General features: G+C 33.7%; 3 protein-coding genes across 6 annotated transcripts in view; 2 read left to right on the plus strand and 1 right to left on the minus strand.

The window, feature by feature from the left end:
• Positions 1 to 2,925, plus strand: part of LOC106158095 (uncharacterized) — a 42,384-nt gene extending 39,459 nt beyond the window's left edge. For both annotated transcript variants that reach the window (XM_087008714.1, XM_087008715.1), the window contains 3 exons: positions 1,891 to 2,019; positions 2,380 to 2,442; positions 2,765 to 2,925. In XM_087008714.1, the coding sequence (XP_086864840.1) occupies positions 1,891 to 2,019; positions 2,380 to 2,442; positions 2,765 to 2,827 (255 nt within the window). In that variant the 3' untranslated portion in view covers positions 2,828 to 2,925. The remainder of the gene's footprint in view (positions 1 to 1,890; positions 2,020 to 2,379; positions 2,443 to 2,764) is intronic.
• Positions 2,926 to 5,335: 2,410 nt separating this feature from the next.
• Positions 5,336 to 8,894, minus strand: LOC106167464 (uncharacterized). The gene is made up of 2 exons (XM_013546250.3): positions 7,991 to 8,894; positions 5,336 to 7,413 (listed from the first exon to the last, which is right to left on the minus strand). The coding sequence occupies exon 2, from the start codon at positions 7,405 to 7,407 to the stop codon at positions 6,490 to 6,492; it is 918 nt and encodes a 305-aa protein (XP_013401704.2). The 5' UTR covers positions 7,408 to 7,413; positions 7,991 to 8,894; the 3' UTR covers positions 5,336 to 6,489.
• A 5,738-nt stretch (positions 8,895 to 14,632) lies between these two features.
• Positions 14,633 to 19,624, plus strand: part of LOC106158099 (protein WWC2) — a 43,265-nt gene continuing 38,273 nt past the window's right edge. For 2 of the 3 annotated variants that reach the window (XM_013533967.2, XM_013533969.2), the window contains exon 1: positions 14,634 to 14,853. In XM_013533967.2, coding sequence (XP_013389421.2) covers positions 14,726 to 14,853 — 128 coding nt within the window. In that variant the 5' untranslated portion in view covers positions 14,634 to 14,725. Of the gene's footprint in view, positions 14,854 to 19,624 lie in introns of all 3 variants that reach the window. The other variant, XM_013533968.2, reaches the window with a different exon arrangement.

Consider the following 19,624-nt stretch of genomic DNA (forward strand, 5'->3'; position numbering starts at 1 on the left):
TCATATACTGGCAATCTAAATGTGACCTTGAAATTAACCTTTGACCTACTTTTCATTATGAATTGAACTTTGCAAATTTTGGTTCCCTTTTATCTCCAAAACTGGCAGAGATAGGTCCAAAGTTACTATTGAACTTGAATAGGAAGTCATATACTGGCAATCTAAGTGTGACCTTGAAATTGACCTTTGACCTACTTTACACCATAAACTGAACTTTGCAACTTTTTAATGCTTTTATTTTCAAAACTGGCAAAGATACGCCCATAGTTACTATTGATTTTGAATAGAAAGTCATTAGAGACAATTTGCTGTGACCTTAAAATGGACCTTTGACCTACTTTTAACCATGAACTGAACTATGCAAATTTTGTTCCCTTTTATCTCCAAAACTAGGAGAGATAGGTCCATAGTTACTATTGAACTTGAATAGGAAGTCATATACTGGCAATCTAAATGTGACCTTGAAATTGACCTTTGACCTACTTTTCATCGTGAATTGAACTTCGCAAATTTTGGTTCCCTTTTATCTGCAAGACTGGCAATGATATGTCCATAGTTATTATTGAATTTGAATATGAAGTCATTAAAGTCAATTTACTGTGACCTTAAAATTGACCTTTGACCTACTTTTTACCATGAACTTAACATTGCAAATGTTGATTCCCTTTTATCTCCAAAACTGGCCAAAATAAGCCCATAGTAATTATTGGATTTGAATAGAAGTCATATACTGGCAATCTAAGTGTGACCTTGAAATTGACCTTCGACCTACTTTTCATCATGAATTGAGGTTTACAAATTTTGGTTTCCTTTTATCTCCAAAACTGGCAGAGATAGGTCCATAATTATTATTGAACTTAAATAGGAAGTCATATACTTGCAATCTAAATGTGACCTTGAAATTGACCCATGACCTACTTTTCATCATGAATTGAGGTTTACAAATTTTGGTTCCCTTTTATCTCCAAAACTGGCAGAGATAGGTCCATAATTATTATTGAACTTGAATAGGAAGTCATTAGAGGCAATTTACTGTGACCTTAAAATTGACCTTTTACCTACTTTTTATCATGAACTTAACTTTGCAAATTTTGGTTCCATTTTATCTCTAAAACTGGCAAAGATACGCCTATAGTTACTATTGAATTTGAATAGGAAGTCATATACTGGCAATCTAAGTGTGACCTTGAAATTGACTTTTGACCCACTTTTTATCATGAATTGAAGTTAGCAAATTTTGGTTCCCTTTTATCTCCAAAACTGGCAGAGATTGGTCCATAGTTGCTATTGAACTTGAATAGGAAGTCATATACTGGAAATTTACTGTGACCTTGAATTGACCTTTGACCTACCTTACTATGAACTGAACTTTGATTGTACCATTTTTAGTTATATATTTTTTTGCATGTTTTGAGAATTCTTGTTGATTGCATTTTTTACAGCTTGTCAAGCACAAGACTGGTGGTAGTGTCCCTTATTTGTGTGTGTGTGGGGGTCTATACGATCGCGCTTACTCCAGCTGGTGGTACAATATTCAGAGGTGGTATCGCCTCTCTGATCCTCTAGTTAAAATTTGATGTTGAATTTGCAGTTTAACATAATGTACTTTTGCATCAGAATTGACAGTAGCCTATTTTGTTATTTCCTGTTTTTTGTCTGTTCATTTGACAGCTTTGCTGCCTTGTTTAAATATAGTTATTTGTGTAGTCTGTTACTTCAAGTTTTTAACCAAATATTTGAATTCTGTTTTCAGGGAAATGAAATGCAGATTTTTGTCTGCTGTTTGAATAGAAGAATTGATTTTAAAAATCTCCAGCACACATTGTTTGAATTCATCTATTTTATTTACACCTACTGGTATCTTTGTCAATTTTCTGACTTTTCACTTAGACGACCGCAGAACCCCAGGCTGTCTTTGAGATCAATGACACACTGAGCAAAGAAGTGCATATGAATTTAACTGAGGAGCAAAAAATCGCAATTGAAAAGCTTTTCAAGCAAAAAGGATGGTCAAGTCCGGTAATTCACCTTTTTAAATTATTTATGATAAGTAAATCGTGAAAATTTTGACATTTGACCACACAAAAAGATGTTGTTGTTTAAATGGGCAAAATCTGTCCACCCTGTGACTTTGAAATTCCCCCTCTATAATGCTATGCCTGTATCATCCTAGATCTATGTTAAAAAAAGAAATTTTGTTTACCATCCCTGTTTACAGAGAGTTGCCATTTGTTAACCAACTTATCAATTTTGTATGACCTTATGCTATATTAGCTACTACATATTTATCAGCAACTCATGTTTTATTTTAAAACTTCTGATAGGAAATGTAGAAAACATCTCAAATTACAGCTTCATTTTTTACTTTTTAATTTTCAGATTAAATGTGAAGAATCAAGTGACCTGGAAAGAAGTTTTAAGAAGATGGATCTTTTGGAAACGGTAAAAGCCTTCAATTGTACTGCTTTAATTGATGGCAGCAGCCAGAATGAGATATTTCTTCTCAGCTGGTGGTCCACATATAATCAAGTGTGATTATTGTGTAAACAGCATGTCTAAGCTCATTGACTTTAGGGGAAATTAATACACATTTGATAATATATATTGATATGTTGTGAAAACAAAATTACTGAAAAAGAAACAGTTTTGGGTACTTGTCAGGCTAGAGCTCTCCCCCCCCCTCCCTGCACGCACGCGCGCGCACACACACACACACAGGTGCTTATATCTTATATTTGAAAATTAATATATGTTTGTATTCCAGGATGGAATAGAAGATACACAGTGTGACCTGACTGACCATAAGGCTGGCCACAGTACGGACTAGAAACCTGCCTATAGGTCTTTAAGAATGACGTATCTGATGGGAAGACTTCATGAGTTAGAGCTCAGTCTGTCTCATTAAACTGCAGATATAACAAGGGGGGGGGGGGGGGAAGATAGTGTTCATATGGGTTACTTTGTAAATTAAGATAAAATTATACATGAATTTGATTTAGAGCATGTTGCAAAATAGCATTGACAATCTTTTATGCTTTTTATGTACAGACACAGATGTGTCTGTACATATAGCCATCACCTGCGTCTGTCGTCGCCGTCGTTGCCGTGCACTTTTAACGATAACACGATAAGTGGAAAACCATTTTACCTTTTGGCTTGAAACTTACAGAACTGATGAATATTCATAATATGCAGGTCAAGTTCGAAAATCAGCATGATCGGGCTATTAATATGGAAGTAATGCAGTTTTTTCACTTTTTTCAACATTTATGCAACACCGATAACACAATATTTGAAAAACCATTTTACCTTTTGGCTTGAAACTTACAGAACTGATAAATATTCTTAATACGCAGGTCAAGTTCGAAAATCAGCATGATCGGGCCATTTTCATGGAAGTCCGCTGTTTTTTCACTTTTTTCAGCATATATGCAACCCTGCTAACACGATAAGTGAAAAACGGCTTTACTTTTTGGCTTGAAACTTACAGAACTGATGAATATCTATAATACGCAAGTCAAATTGGCATGATCAGAGCATTTTTATAAAAGTTTTGCTGTTTTTTCACTTTTTTTCAGCATATATGCAACACCTATAACACATTTTAAGGAAAATCGATTGGCCAATCGTCTTGAAATTCACAGTAGTGATCAGTGTTACTGAAATACACATTAAGTTTTGAAAATAAGCTTGATCAGTAAAGGTATGGTGAAGTTATGCCTTTTTTTGTATATAAGTATTTTTTTCCTCAAATTTAATTCTCAGGCATGTTAACAGTCTCATTTTTTAACTAATTAGATATGTTAAGTTGTTCTTTTGACATTTTCTGCCTCTAAACAACATTGTTAGTTGATTATATAAAAATGATGGTAAACCTGATATTGTGTATGTGTAATAAGTGTCAAAAATGAAAAAAAAAAAACATATATTTACAGTCAGAAAGGTTTCATTTATGCTAGATCCTGAAATTTGATTTACCTGTTGACTGTTTCGTCTGGGTGGGGTTGAGAATGTCGTCATACACATGGGACAGCTTGTGTGCTCCTTCATCTCGTATGGGGGGAGGGGGCGAGAGGGGCTAACAAGTCATCATCAAGACTGAGATAATTACCTGTTCACCTTCACCTGAACAGGTAATTCAGTTGTGACCAAGTTTGTCAGAGTGAACAGACGAAACAGTCAACAGGTAAATCAAATTTCAGGATCTAGCATAAATGAAACCTTTCTGACTATCAAAACTAAGATCCAATGAAACTAATTTCACATATATTTAGTTTGTCAGATTCAACCATTCACTATGTTCAGAATATTAGAATGGAGCAAGTTGGACATTTATAATTGTTCTATTGATATTTTTGCTTTGACAACATATTCTTTGATTGATCATATAAAAATGACAGTAAATTGATTATTTTGCTTTATGTAAAAAAGGTGTTGAAAATGGAAATAAACTCTTGTTTACATTTTGGGATTTTCAAAGTATGACTCTGAACTCTATGGGCTAGTCACATTTTCTGAATATCCCTGATACTTTTATTTTATTATTAAAAAATTCATGGTTATTATGCTGTTAAGCATTGTGTAACATTGCATCAAAATTGAACAAAACCCTTTTCTGGGCACTGCCTCCGTAGTGGCGGTGAAAGGAAAACCATGTCACTTGCTCTTCTCACACTTACAGGAATGAAACATAGGACTGAAGTACAGCTTCAGTTGAAAAATTGTCTCATTACTTAATTGTTTGGAAGTAATACAGGTTTTTTGTGAAAATATTTATCTTTCACATGTTGCAATTTTCAATGTGGGACTTAGAGCTCCCTTGGGCATGAAGCCCAGTGGTAATCAGTTCTTATGTTCATGTTTTTAATAGTAGATATTTTAAAATTGGTGGTATTTAATTAGTTAATCATTATGTAATGTTGCATCAAAATTCACAAAAAACCTTCTTTGTGCTCTGCCACCATTAATTAAAGTAAAGTGTTACTTTCTATTTTTTCTACTATTCTTACAAGAATGATTCTTAGGATTGACATATAGCTCATATTAGAGAACCAGCTCTATTGGATTATCATTTTTATTAAATTTATGAATTTTTTGTGAAATTTTCATTTTTCTCATTCTGGCACTTTCTAATTGTAAACTTGAACTCTGATGGGCCTGGAGCCTCATGTTTTTACTTTCATCAGAGTTACCTGTTGTGCATAATTAAAATTTGATGTTGACTGTGCAGTTAAACATAATGTATTATTGCATCAGAATTGGCAATCTCCTGTTTTATTTTGTGCATTATTGTTTTCTGCTTTTCTTAAGGTGTGACTTATGGGCCTGAACACTCAAAGTCAATAAAACAGTGCAATTGCACTTTGAAAAATGTGCTCATATGACCAACCCCACATAATGTTCATCTCTTAGGAAAACATAGTCCTATAGCTCGGGAACACTGCCCAGAAACAGTTTCAACATTACTCTTTCCGTATTTTAACAATCGAGCTTTAAAATATGGCAGTTTTTTTGCTCTTTTTTCACAATGTAACATTCGTGACCATGTCAAGGCTGTCTCTATATAGTGGATAAATTATTTCTTCTTTTAGCTTAACTCAAAAACTTCTTTTATTCTTGAAGCTTGTATATTTGTTTCACAAAACAAACCTTCAAATGAGCATGATATTTTATTTTTTTTCATTTATAACTCACAACAATAATCAATGAAAAACAATAAACACGTAAAAATAGAAATTCAAACAAAGTGACTAGAATTAAATATCAATATCTTTAATGTATAATGTATTAACTTAAAAAAAACAATATTTGTTTTTCATACAAATATTTAAGAGAAATAAAATGATTTGATTTCACAAATTTACATTGTCTTCTTCATTTTTGGACAAAAAAATTAAAAGGTAGGAAAAGTAATGTATGTTTCATACATCAAGTAATAATGCCTCAATTTTACAGAATGGTTCAAGTAATTAAGTCTATCAAGTCATTGTTTTGCTTTACACTTATTGTTCATATTTAGATCAAAATACACCATTTTATATGTCAAATCACATTTTCTAACAATTCCTGGTGGTCTTATTTTTACTTTTTGAACATAAGTACACTATTTATGTTGAGTTATCCTTTTTATTATAATCACTGTGGAAGAAAAGAATAAACAAAAGTAATTTCACATTGTTAACAAACAAACCTGAGTTACTCAGAACCTTTTAAACTGATATGGTGATCGTGATGCCTATAAAATCTCTCAATTATATACTAAGAAAGTCTGTAACGTATGTTACTTAATTTAGCAATGGATCTTTTCTGCATTGAATTGCCAACATGAAAATGATGTCACAGGAAAACATGACGAATTTCAATTAAACACTCCATTGCTTAATGGAGGAAACATTAAACATAACCATCAGAAAAACATCATAAAACCTGTTCCTTACTCACTTCATAAAAACCAAAGTTACGTATGTTACACATGATGAAATATGATGCTCAATTATGCCTGAATTTACTTTCAACCAATTTCACATCCCGCTTACTGAATTTGAACATTCTTTTTGTTTTTTCCTTTTTTCTGGGCTGCATTATACTTTTGTCGTCGCGGACGTAAAATGCTGTTACCTCTCTCCTGAATTTGTATGCTGTTCGTTTTCTAATCTCTGCTGTGTCGATACCTTTACGTATTATATTAGATATTAGATTTCTGTTAATCTTTGCTGACTTGCTAAAATGTGAAATACATCTGTACTTTTTTAACAGTTTTCCAGCAAAACTACCATACAATTGCCTCTTCTTTGCATTGCTTGTTGTTACATGCTTGAATTTTGAAGCCTCAGCCGTGATGACGTTTGTTAGCAGTAGTTGTTTTCTAACTCTTTCGCCCCCAAAACCCTTTGATTTTGGAAAGAGTCTCTTCATATTACTTCTAGGTCTGTTTGGACATGCTGGTATATTCATCTTTCTTTTCATTCTCTGCATCTTCCTTTGAACGCATTTTACTTTCTTTTTTAGACCTTCATTTTCCTTTTTCAAAGATTTTAACTTGTCTCTGCTTTTTCTCAATGCTTTGCTTAGCCTCTTTCTGGGTCCATTTCTACGATTCGGTAACCTTACTATGAGTCCAGTGCTATGGTCACTTTGCATTGTTTCATAACCACTGGTATCATTTGTGGACTCTACAGGGTTTGGAACGTCGATTGCAGCATTTTCAACATTTTTCTTCTGCCTGCACTTTCTTACCCACTCCTTTACTTCATCTCTTCTTTTTGACCTCTTTCTTTCTGTTAAAGTTCCTATTGGGACATAATTTCTTTTTTGCCGTGCCCTCTCTTTGGCAAGGTATGTTTCCCTCTCATTTCTTTTCTTCCTCTCCCTATAATTCTTTTGGATTTCTGCTCTTGAAAGCGGCATCTTGACCTAAATTGATAGAAAAAGAGATTTGTAACATACGTTACCAGACCAACAGGAATGTATTTTGTACAATAAAACTAAGCCATATCTTACTTTTAGCTTATTTTTATTCATTTTTATGATAAGTATATGCAATCCATCCTTTTCTACCCAAATATCCAATATTTCAGGAAGAAAAAAAATACCGAAAAAAAATATTGTTCAATTAATATTATTCTTTATTGCATAAATTTTTCCCGTGCTTTCTCCCATTTAGTTCTTATAATTTTTCCTACTAATGGCCCGAGTTAAATTGATGAACTGACTCCCAATCTCAGATACTACAGGAATTCAAGGTTTCTTATCTTTTTATTGTTCAATATATACTAAGAAATCTAGCTATAACTAGAGTAACATACGTTACCAAAAGTAACGTATGTTACTTTCACTGAATGCCCTACAATTCCAAGAAGAAAAACATTTCAAGCTAATGAAATAAGTTTATGTCTTGCAAGCACTTCTCCAAACTAATCTACATATGAAATGTTTCTTTTCAGAAAGATTGATATAATATTTTTGAAACTCAAATAATAGTGGTACTTACCTTAGAATATGGAAGAGTATTTCTCGGTTTTCCTTCTACGAAGGCATGTTGTATTTAGTGGCTGAGAAACAGCATGGCGTCTTCAACTCATGTGACTAATCATGTGATCACAGATAAGGGGGGAAGGGTTTTACAAGGAATAATTTGAAAATGTAGGTAACGCATGTTACATCACGTATGTTACAAATCAGCTTTGACAATCAAATTATGCCAAAATCTGAGACACTTTTTCTGACTTGTTGATATATTTTCTTCATTCATCAGCAAATATTGAAATTATGAAAGAAGCCAGCGTATACTGTAAGCACTCAAATTATATGATAGGTAACGTATGTTACATCCTTAAATGACCAAACAATTTCAGGGTGAAAATCCTTTTTGTTTTCAGATAACCTTTATTGGAGTGAAAGTTTTGATTATTCCTATATATGATAACATTTCCTATTCATCATAAATAAATGTAGCTGCTTATAAATGTATCGTACGGCAATTTACTACTATGTTTTAAATATAGGGTATTGAAAATTAAAAAATTGGCGACATTTTTCTACCAAATAAAAGCAAAACTTAATATGCTTCGATGGAAAAACAAATTAGCATAAAAAGTTGGATATACATCACCTTTCAATATAATAAACAAATTACCAGGGTTTTCAGCCTTTATAACTCATTTTATATATGTTGAAGACAAAAAATTAAAAAAGCGTCAGTAACGTATGTTACAAAAACGGGGGTTTAAGCAGGTACATCGTGAAAATGACTTAACTAAACTCGACTTTTGCAATATGGCCAATAAGGTCAGAAATCTCACTAAGTCATAATATAGTGAAATGCCCCATATCTTGTGTCTTTTAAACGTGGGAAGGTGACACCCCCATTTGCACTGTTTTATTGACTTTGAGTGTGAAGACCTTTGATAGACAAATTTGTATGGTCAGTCTGTAAATTCCCCTTGGGTATTCACTAGGCTAATTTCAGTGCTATAAACTCATTTGCCTAAATAAGCGGCCATTAAATGAAATTTCATAAAGCACACTTGTTGATATTTCCCTGTAAACTCCCAAGGGTTAAGCTCTCTGCTAGATAACATAGTGTCCATAATAAGGAAGCAGTGAATAGAAGCTTCATTGGAATTATATTTTTGTTGTTTTCTTTTTAATTTCTTCTCCAACACTGGCATTTTTAAGATGTGATTTTTAACTCCCATCCACCTGAGGCTCTGCACATTTTCAGTATTTCCACATAAGCAGTTGTATTGGTATTTATGTCTTTAAACATGCTGTAATATTATTTTATGCACTGTCATCTTTTTTCATATATTGGGACTTTCATCATGTGAATTTTAACTCTCATGGTCCTGAAACTGTAATCTTATTGAAGGGGTGGATTGAGACCATTTTCTGGGTCTCCTGGAAGACAGTCAGATTTTAAAGTTTATATTAACGTGTTTCTGTTGGAAGACCATCAAAATGGAGGATGGATCAACAAAGATACTTTGGAATACTGTCAGAAAATATCTCTGGATCTGCTCCTGTTATTGAACATGTTACCTGTTGTGCATGATTAAAAATCAGTCTTGACTGACTGTGCTATTATAAGCATTTATTATTGCATCAAAATTGACAAAATGACCTATTTTGCATCTTTTTTTTTCTGCTTTTTGTCTGTACATTTGACAGCTTTGCTGCCATGTTTAAAAACTTTTGTGAGAAACAAATGGGTAGTTTTCATGCAGTGCAAGTGTAGAGCTGTCTTAGAGAAACCTGATTGATAAATAGATTAACCTACATGAGTAAGAGTTATGCCTCTCTCATTAAAAAAATAGTATTATAATGTGACCTATGGATTGGCCATATGTTTGTGCCTTGTGATAGACCCTTTATTAGGTTACAAGTTATTTATGTATAAAACTGAGTCAGAGCTGTATCTGTCTCCTATAGACCAGTATGTGTGTCTAGTTTTACTTCTTTATAATTAGCAATCAAAATTCCATTTTAAAATATAATTTTATATAAGATATGCACAAAGTTTGAAATGGAGTGAAGCAATAACCGCAAGAAATATTGGTGCTATGGTATTTTAACAAATGATATCACATCCATCGGTTTTATAAGCCTGGAATAGTCTTATTATATGGTTCTTCTGATTTATCCAAAATGTTTCAAGAGGTGTTTAAAATATTGCATCTCTGAATCCCTTTATTTATGACTTTGACAAATTGCATTTTAATATTTTTTATAAGCCTTGCTGCTGAAATGTTGATTTCTTTCTCTTTTTCTTATATTTCCTAAACATTTTTGGAAGAAATTTAGAATACTGTTCAGTTTTTCATTCTTGTTTATTTTGAGATGTGCAATCTGTTTTGAAGATAAAAAATTGGGTTAAATTGTTATTTTGAAAGTATGCATATTTATTTTATTGATAACAGATACAGGTATTTATTTTGAAGTATCAGAATAACTGAGTTTGAATGAAATCATAATGTAACATATCACCCAACTTAATACAGTGGTTATCAAAATTTGATCTTGGTGTATGAAAACTGTGAAATTGCCGTAGGAAAGCAATAAAATTGAGCTTTTATTTCAAGTTTCCTTTTTACCTGCTTCACATATGGATAATAAAAGTAATCTTATCTTCAAAAGAATAAAAAATATTTACCTTTATTCTTCATCATTAAGGTTGTTGGTATGAATTATACTGTCACACTGTGTGTGTGTGTGTGTGTGTGTGTGTGTGTGTGTGTGTGTGAATAAAACTGAAGAGTAATTTTAACTTTTTTTCCCCCCTCAACTTGTACAATATTATAAGACCATTACATTTAATAGGTTGATTTGACCAGCAATTAGACGCAAGTATGTGTATAAGGGCTGTTCAAAATTAGATACATCGCACTAGCTTCTGTGCACTTCCTCCACGGGAACTTTAGCTGAATGCAATCAGATTAACAGACTAACACGGAGCTGGCGATTATATATGTTGAAAACGAGGAGGCATGTTTATCCAGTTGCGGATTTAGAGGATGGGTCAGGGCCCAGGGTCCTGACTCCCCCCCCCCTTCGGTTTCTGAAAAATATATCAGTATCACACCATTATTCCCCTATTGAAATTAGAATTTTGACTAGCTGAAGCATAGTTTTAAACGTACCAAAGGGCACCGTTTGCCCTCCGCCGCACCCCACACCAATTAAGGGAGCGATGATCGGCTTCGCATCCGAAGCCTGTCGTTCAGGACCCCCCCCCCTTCAAACAATCTTGGATCCGCCCCTGTTTATCTTTTTATTTGATTGTACTCATCAAGAGTCCCCGTGGAGTTTGTGCGCCCTAGCTTGTGCGACACAACTTGTACTAGGGAGGTCAGGTCAACTTTGATAGTAACATAAATATCAGCCAAAATGATCTTATCTGATAGAGCAATTCATGAGCTTTCCAAAACAGTTTATTTTTTGAAAATCAAGCAAGCCAATCAAAAGTTATTAAATTTTCAAGAATGCTAGTCGGCCACAAAATTTTGAAAATGTCTTGTATGCAAGCATATGTAACAGTGGAAGCCAAAAGTGTCCCCTAATTGCCCAATCAATAAAACAAAATTGGCATAACTTTTGAATGGAGTGAAATATCCATTTGAAATTTTCTGGAAAGTTACACTATGCCAAGGAGAATCTGACAAGATACAATTTTCTGTAATTTATTCATTATTTCCATGGCAACCATTGCTAAATATCAATAGCGATCGATATTATTTTTTTGATTTTTCAACCTAAGGCTTCAGCATCACTGTCCAAAGGCTACTTTTGGATGAAAATGATGCTAAATAATGTGCCATCACTAAAATAAAAAATAATAGCTTCTAATGTATCTGTTGCTATGAAAATCGTCATTATGATAGCTGTTGCTATGGTAACTGTTTGAATTATTTTTTTACACATTATCATGAATTTTTAAACTGAATATGAAGTGGGAAACACTCTTGGTACTCAGTTTATGAATTTAAGTTAAGTAGTAAACAAATACTCTGTCACTGTTGCCATGACAACCACTATTACAATGACAATTGCATATACGATTTTAAGGTTTAACTAGTAAAAAAATACCAGAATGCACAATGAAAATAAATAACATCCGATTTTGGTAAGTTATAATTTTGCCAAAAAAATTTAATTGATATTGGACATCATTGCAGGTAGGTAATACAAAAACCAGCGAGATTTTTTGGAGAGACTGAAATAACATAATGGCAGTTTTAGGAATTTCCTTTTTTTTTTTGTTATTAAGAAAAAATAAATAAATAAATTTTTTTTTTTTTGTTCCCTTTTGTTCGGCTATCATAAACCATTCTAGAGTTATTGCATATCTCCATGCATGATTTTAATTAAGATTCCCCTTTTTATGTTCACTGACGAGTTCAAAGACGAAAAAAGCACTAGCCCCATCAATATCGTACGTAATTTCATACTTTGTTTGAAAAATAAAATAAACTCTATATTCTTGAATTGTAGGCGTTTTATCAATATCACTGGGTTTCGTGAACAATTCAAAGATTTTCTGATTAGATATTCTGATATCCTGATCCTCTTTGGGTGCTGAAAGTGCAGTTGCTTTTTCATCAGTAGAACAGCTTGGTGCGTCCGCCATTTTGTTTGCGGTAAGATCAAAGTCACTGATTTTCTAACGGCTCTTACGGCTCTATCTTACCAAAAAATGATAAATAAAAAACTGATTTGAACCGAAAATTAGTTTAAAAATTTAGGTAGGGGTTACAGAACTTTCAGAAATTCGTTGTTCTAACTCTAAAACACGATTAAAAACTTTACAAGCTAGTTTTGGTTGCTGTTTTCGGTTGAGTTAACTTCTGTAACCCCTCACTCGAACGCTTGATTCATTCTCCTCATGAATACGTGTCCAAATATGAGGAAATAACATCAGGGACGCCGTACGGAGCTTTTAGAAAAATGGCGCGAAACGCGCATGTTGAGCAAAATTCGTAAATAGTGGGAACCAAACGAGGAAGTGAAATCACCGGCGATTTCTCGCAGCATTTTCGTGGCTGGAGGCTTACAACAGAGACATGATACATTGTTACACATATTGATCGAAAGCCCATTCAATGCACTTTTTAAATATATTTTCATATTTATCATAGGACCCAAATCTTGGAAGTTATGATGGAAAACAAACAGCGAGGTTAGATTTCTTCCCGTTTTCGACTGCGTGAGCGGTGTGACCTGACCTCCCTACTTGTACTGCATGAACAGCCCCTAATTAATTAAGCAAGGTATATTACATCGACTGAATATTTTAAAGTTCCTAGAGCTGTGTTACGTGATGTGCCCTCATGATAGGGCTTGCCCCAAGAAATGGAAAGTAATATCTGTATCACTATTACTTCATAGCAAGTTTTTAGATTAATTCTATTTAATCACACCTCTCTCACCATTCATTGCAGTTAATTGTGCAATCGGGCGATCTCAACTAATGCAATATAGATGGTTTCGGAAGGATGCTCAGTGGTTTTATTATTGTTGTTATTTATTTATTTATTTATTTATTTATTTATTTATTTATTATTATTATTTGTCGATTGGTTACATGGAAATTAAGTAGGATGTCGGCATGCGTTGAGGATGGAATTACGTTTTCTATTTGGTCGCATACATATTGCAAACTCCCTATCGTATATTCGAATTTCATTTAACTGCTTTGAAGAACAAATTTATTGCCTTTTTTGAGTGGAAACTATAGATCTACGTACTTTCTGGATAAGGACTAATTTTGATATTTCTAACGGAGATTGCGACTGTACAAGGTTTAGGCCTAGAGGGAAATTGATATTTAGTGAGAAAATTCAGCTTCTTTACGAGACTACCAGCAAAACATTATATTTATTGGAAATAATTTGGTTTTATACCAAGAGCAATTCACTGTTTATTTATATTGCATATATAGTCTACGACTAATTTTTTCAAGACACGACGTCACGAATTTAATGAAAAATTATTCTGTGAAAAAAATTGTAAGCTAACTTGATCGATAAAATGTCTTAATTGCAGATATCCTTTTATATTTTTATGTTACCAGCTCTTTTGAAAGGCTGTTCGTAGTTTAAAGGGATTTGGGGTTATGGGGTTCTTTTTTGTTTGTTTGCGGGTCTTTCGGAGGAGGAGCATAATTAATTTTAACTCTCTCGGTGAGTCCTTTTATTCTGAATCATTAAATTTTTTTATTTCATCACTAAACTCTGATGGTTAATCCGAAATAATTAAGGAGTACAGGACGTTAAAACTACAGTTTTGTCAATTTCTACAACAAAAGAAACGTTTTATCCGCTTAATATTTGCCCTTCACAGCTTATGTTTTGTTATGCTAATCTCTGAACATTCCTTCGATGAGGCTTATTTTGATTGTACATGACATACCAACTTCTTTCTTTCTAAAAGACTATTTAAATTGCCATTTGTACTGTAAGCGTTCATCTTTTTCATACAGTCAATAAGAGACATATATATAAAATACATTTTGAATTAATTTAGTTAGTTTTCAGAATATTACAATCTAACTGGTTTAAATATGCTAAAAGATTACTAAAATGATTGTGGTACGTCGTGACCGGATTCCATTGCAAGTGACGTCATCGATATCTGCTGTTTCGTATGCAAATAAGCATCATAGTCGAGCAAGATGGAGGAGAACCGAGTTGAGATCTGAGTGGAATTCTCCCAAATTCTTGGCCACAATATGCCCAAGAAGCGCAATGGAGAAATTCCAATCCCCTGTGGCTGGGAGGTTTGCAAAGATTTCGATGGAAAATTATTTTACATCGACCATAACACCAAACAAACAACGTGGATAGATCCGCGCGACAGGTATGTCTCAGTCGTTACCTATTTTATTTTAGTGAGTGACACTGTGTTGACCATTTGGATTATATGTCATATTTTGGCCGCTACTAATGTGGGTTTATACACAAGATTAGGCTTAACGGAAGTGCTATTTTATCCATAGTTGGGTATCGGCTTTATGGTCACTTTTAAGTCATAACTACGATCGTGTTTACCTTCGATTGCGTGTGGAGCAGAAACTGGTCATTTGATAAAGAACCAAAACAGATCAATGTTCACGTTATCTTGTCAAAGTTTTTTCCTATCACCACCTTTTTGGCAAAGACCCTTAGTTGAGGAAAGGGTGACTAAGAGATTGTGAATGTTGTGAATGTAGCTCAGACCGCAAGCTGATTTTGGCAGTAATAGTAACTCATTGTAAGACTAAGAGGGCTTGCCCCCAGTTTGTGAACATAATTCAGTAAACCATAGATACCAATACAAGGTGCTTTATTGAGTATTATTTATAGTATATTATTTGTGATAAAATGTATCAAGCACATGCTGCCTCTGACGTTTTAATTTATTACTAGTCCCTTACTTTAATGTTAATGATATCATTAGGAGTTACACATGCACAACAATAAACATACACAATGAGGTTCCTAGGCAGTATTGCTCCGGAGTAATGACACCTTTTAAATATCTATCAAGATTTATACAAAATTTTACCAAATGAGCACTTTCTTACGGTATGTGTAAAAATGTATTAAATATTAATGGTTATGTCATAGAATGTGGTAATCAGAAGGCATGACTCTGGATTTGAATGGAATCAAATTTATAGTGTTGTTTTTTTTTTTTAAGTTCATAAGTATGATTCCATTACTACTTCTTATGTTACGTAATTATACTAAAACATTAATTAAAAGGAAAAAAAACAACATACAGATCCTCTGCTCCCCCCCCCCCCTCCAAATTCATTTCTTGCTGTGTCTTTGACCATGGTTATATTTTATACACCAACTGTGAGTTGTTCTATTCATTAACAAATCGTACATTAATTCCTTGCAATTAAAAACTAATAATAAGGTAAAGGGAGCATTAAGTGTTTGATTTATTTCTTAAAAGATTATAATCAGTTGTTTACATCATAAATGTAGAAGTTGGCGTGGTTTAAAAATGCTGTTTAAATAGAATTTTAGATTAGAATTAGAATTTGATATACTAGCTTTAGCTATATTCTTGTTTTCACTGACCATCATTGTACAGTACTAAGTTCCTAGTAAAGCATTGCTACCATAAAAGATATGGTCTTAAGGCCAGCTTTATTTTCACTTAATCAAATGAAATAGTTATATGTAGTCCTGTTAAAATATACTTTTTTGAAAATTGGTTCAATGGGATGCAAGGTATCTTGGGGGGGGGGGAGGGGGTATCTATAATGAAGATAGGAATATTATGAACACAAAAATTGTGCAAACACCTTGAAACTTTTTATCTTGTATTCATGGAATAATCATAAGATGTTGAAGACACCAACAAATTACTTCCTGTCAACTGTGTACCGTGGACTGAAAATTTTTACAAGATCCAAAATGTGTCTTGGATTTCAAAGCCAGATGCATTTCATATTTCACACCATGCAAAACATTTTGATCATTGGATTCTTCTTTCAAAAATCTTTAAGCTAAACTGTTCTTCCTCATCCATTAAAAAAAAAAGAAAAGGAAACATCTATGCCTGCTAAATATTTTACCCAAGTGCAATTATGCAGCTTTAGTTTCTATATACCCATGTAGGCTAATGAAAGAGCTGGGTATGCAGATTCCTCCCAGATCTTTTATCAGACAAGATGCAGGGTAGCATCAGATAAGGTAGGGTCGCCACATTCTTTAGGGAGAACCAGAGGGAAATTCTACATACTGGTTACCTAACCATAGATAGTACACTAAATATTTTTTTTAGCCGTGAGAGAATAATTGATAAACTTTACTAATAGAAAGTCTTTTTAAAATGCCTTGTCAACATTCCTTACCTGGGGAACTGGCTTTTGCCCATACTTTAATGTTATCTGTATGGACTATCATTCTGGGCTGATTCAAGCATGCCAACAAACCAGCTATTGTATATTAATATTCAGGTCATGGGGGCCACGGAACACTGCAGATAGCCAACAAGTTCATGTTGATATGGAGGGACAAGAGACTTCAAAAAATGAAGGAAGTAAATCTTGATAAAGCAAAGAGATTGGGCTATTATTCCTCCCATATTCGATATTAGTAGCTAAAGGCAAACTTTGTAAATGTCCAACGTTTGATCAAGTAGAAGCAACACTTGTTTGCAGCTATAAAATTTTAGTCACACATGTTGAGGTGCAAAAATTATTTAAAACAGACTAGGATTTATATTTGAATATTTGGGGTACCATTTGTTTTGGACCTACATTGTGAAAAAATGGGGATGGATGGGGGGGGGGGAGGAAAGAGGATTTTAAAGTCATTTTTGTCACTGTGTTAGAAAGTGATTGTTAGTCATGAAAGTGTAGATAATTTGGAAATAAGATATTTGGTTTTAAGATATTTGGTCTGTATATGGTAGTTTTAAGCAGATTTTATAAGGGCACTGAAATGCTGTTTATAAACAAATTACTTCACAAAAATATTTTCTTTTTAGAGGCATTGCCTTGAACTTTTGAACCATAAAAATAGAGACAAGTACATATTCTATAAGTACACAGTCACATGCCAGAACCCTTTGAGCACTAAATATTTGCACTAGCTCACTTTTCATTGACTAAAACTTTCATAGCCTGGATTATAGTATTTTTTTTTTTCAATTTAGTAAAAAGAAAATTTTGTAATTGTTTATTGGTTGATATTCATTTTTCAGATCTTTATGTAAGATATATTTTATATTTAACCTCTATTATCTTTTTATTGTGACATATAATGTTAAAATGTGTGTAAAGAAAATGATTTTCGAAATGTAAGAACAAAGCCAAGCAGGTCCTCTCCCAATAAACTTACTGTACTGTCTCTGCATAGACTTATCACCATTGTCACTTTTCTATAGATTGGTTTAGAAATGAACACTTAAAGGTGAACTATGACACAGAAAAATCCTCATCAGTTTGTTTAAGAGATTATTCTCATTACCCACAGAGATGCTGTTTCCTTTGTCTCCAGGAGAACAGAGAGATCAATAGGCTGAGTTTCCAGTGTATTGTGGCAGATGGTAGCTGTACATTAGTAGTTATGCCTGGTATGAGGTCATACATCTCTCCCAGAGATCACTGCCTGGACAGGTGGTTTACCTGCCTACTCCACTGGATACCTTGTGGCAGGATTTACACTCAGTTCAGTCTGGTTCATTAGTGGTGCATTTCTGGTACAGAGTTATGAAATACATCATCTGATCCCTGACCACATCCATAAGCAGGGGTTTCCCCAGGATTTAGGGTACAAGGAGTCCAAAATGTTAACCTGTTATTTGGTCATTATTTGGTATACAGTCCAACCCAAGCAAGCCCAACCAACCAGGCCAAATATTTTGTTAGCCATTCAGCCTTCTTTGAAAATATGGGCCGTCTTTTTGGGCTAATGGCCATCCAAATCATGGCTGGAGGACACTCTGGGGAAAGCCTTGTTCATAATGCATGTTTATGCACATGAGACTTATGATATAAAAAATAGTTTTTACAAATAAGTACTAGTAGTTACACTGTGCAGAATTTCCAATCTTGACATACACTAACAAGTACTAAGTCACATGTGGTTCGCTTCTTTGAAATGTCACCAAATTCTAATTTTCTTTTGACATATACTAGTGTGCACAGGGTTGTCTTACTCAGTGTCTTCCTTGTGTCGAGTCATTTTGTGTAAATGCTGCTGGATATATATCTCTGACTTCTGGCATGTTTTACCTGGTAGTTATAGGGTTTTTACTCTTGGACTTGTTACCCCTTCCCCAATCTCTCCCCTTCTAAAAGCTTATGAATTGAATTAAAATGCAAAAAATTAATAAACAGATGAACAAAAAAAAAGAAGAAGAAAGAAAGAAGAAGGGCCAGTGCAATTTAAAAGAAACAGTATGGCTCAGAAATGTTTGATTGTATTGATTTACTGATCATAATAAGATGCCATTTCAGTTCACTTCCTTTAGGTTAAAAGTAAGGAACCCAAGCCCTGGATGACCGAGTACATGTTATGACCTTTTGATAAAATATGCATATAATATCATAATGAACAACAGATTAAGCATCCATGTGCCTTTGAAACATGTCACTTGATGGTGTGGTGAGTGGACCCAGGTGTGTTGATGACCAGTGATAATTAACATGCCTTAATAGGTTAATTAATGGCTTTTGGAGCTGAGTAATCAGCTTTGCTACCAGCTTAGTCAGACTTTCCTTGGTCGTCATTAAGCTCTATGCTGAGATGCGTAGATGCTTATTAATGTGGTACTTATGTGCTTTAATTAAGATAGAATGTTATCATGTTTATTATAAGGTCGAACTAGAAGATAATTCATCAGCAAATTAGTTCATCAGCTTTATTTTGCAAAAGTGCCAGAGAGGCAAATTGAGGTCATTCTATTACTAGTAATTTGTTTGTGTTAATCAAAAATCTGCAATTCCGGAAAGTTTGACATGTCTCAGCTCTAAAAGTCCAAGGAAAACTTAATTTGGTTTAATCTTGCTTTCTGTAAAGTGTACATAGATAAGCTTTCTTGTGATATGTCAATTATCTACAGAGAGAGATAAAAGAAATTCCTTATTCAGAGTAGCTTTACTGAATGCTTCTGTAGGTAATGA

This window comes from Lingula anatina, chromosome 3, assembly GCF_051362555.1.
Source record: "Lingula anatina isolate TDL-2025a chromosome 3, LinAna3.0, whole genome shotgun sequence".
Lineage (NCBI taxonomy): Eukaryota > Metazoa > Brachiopoda > Lingulata > Lingulida > Lingulidae > Lingula > Lingula anatina.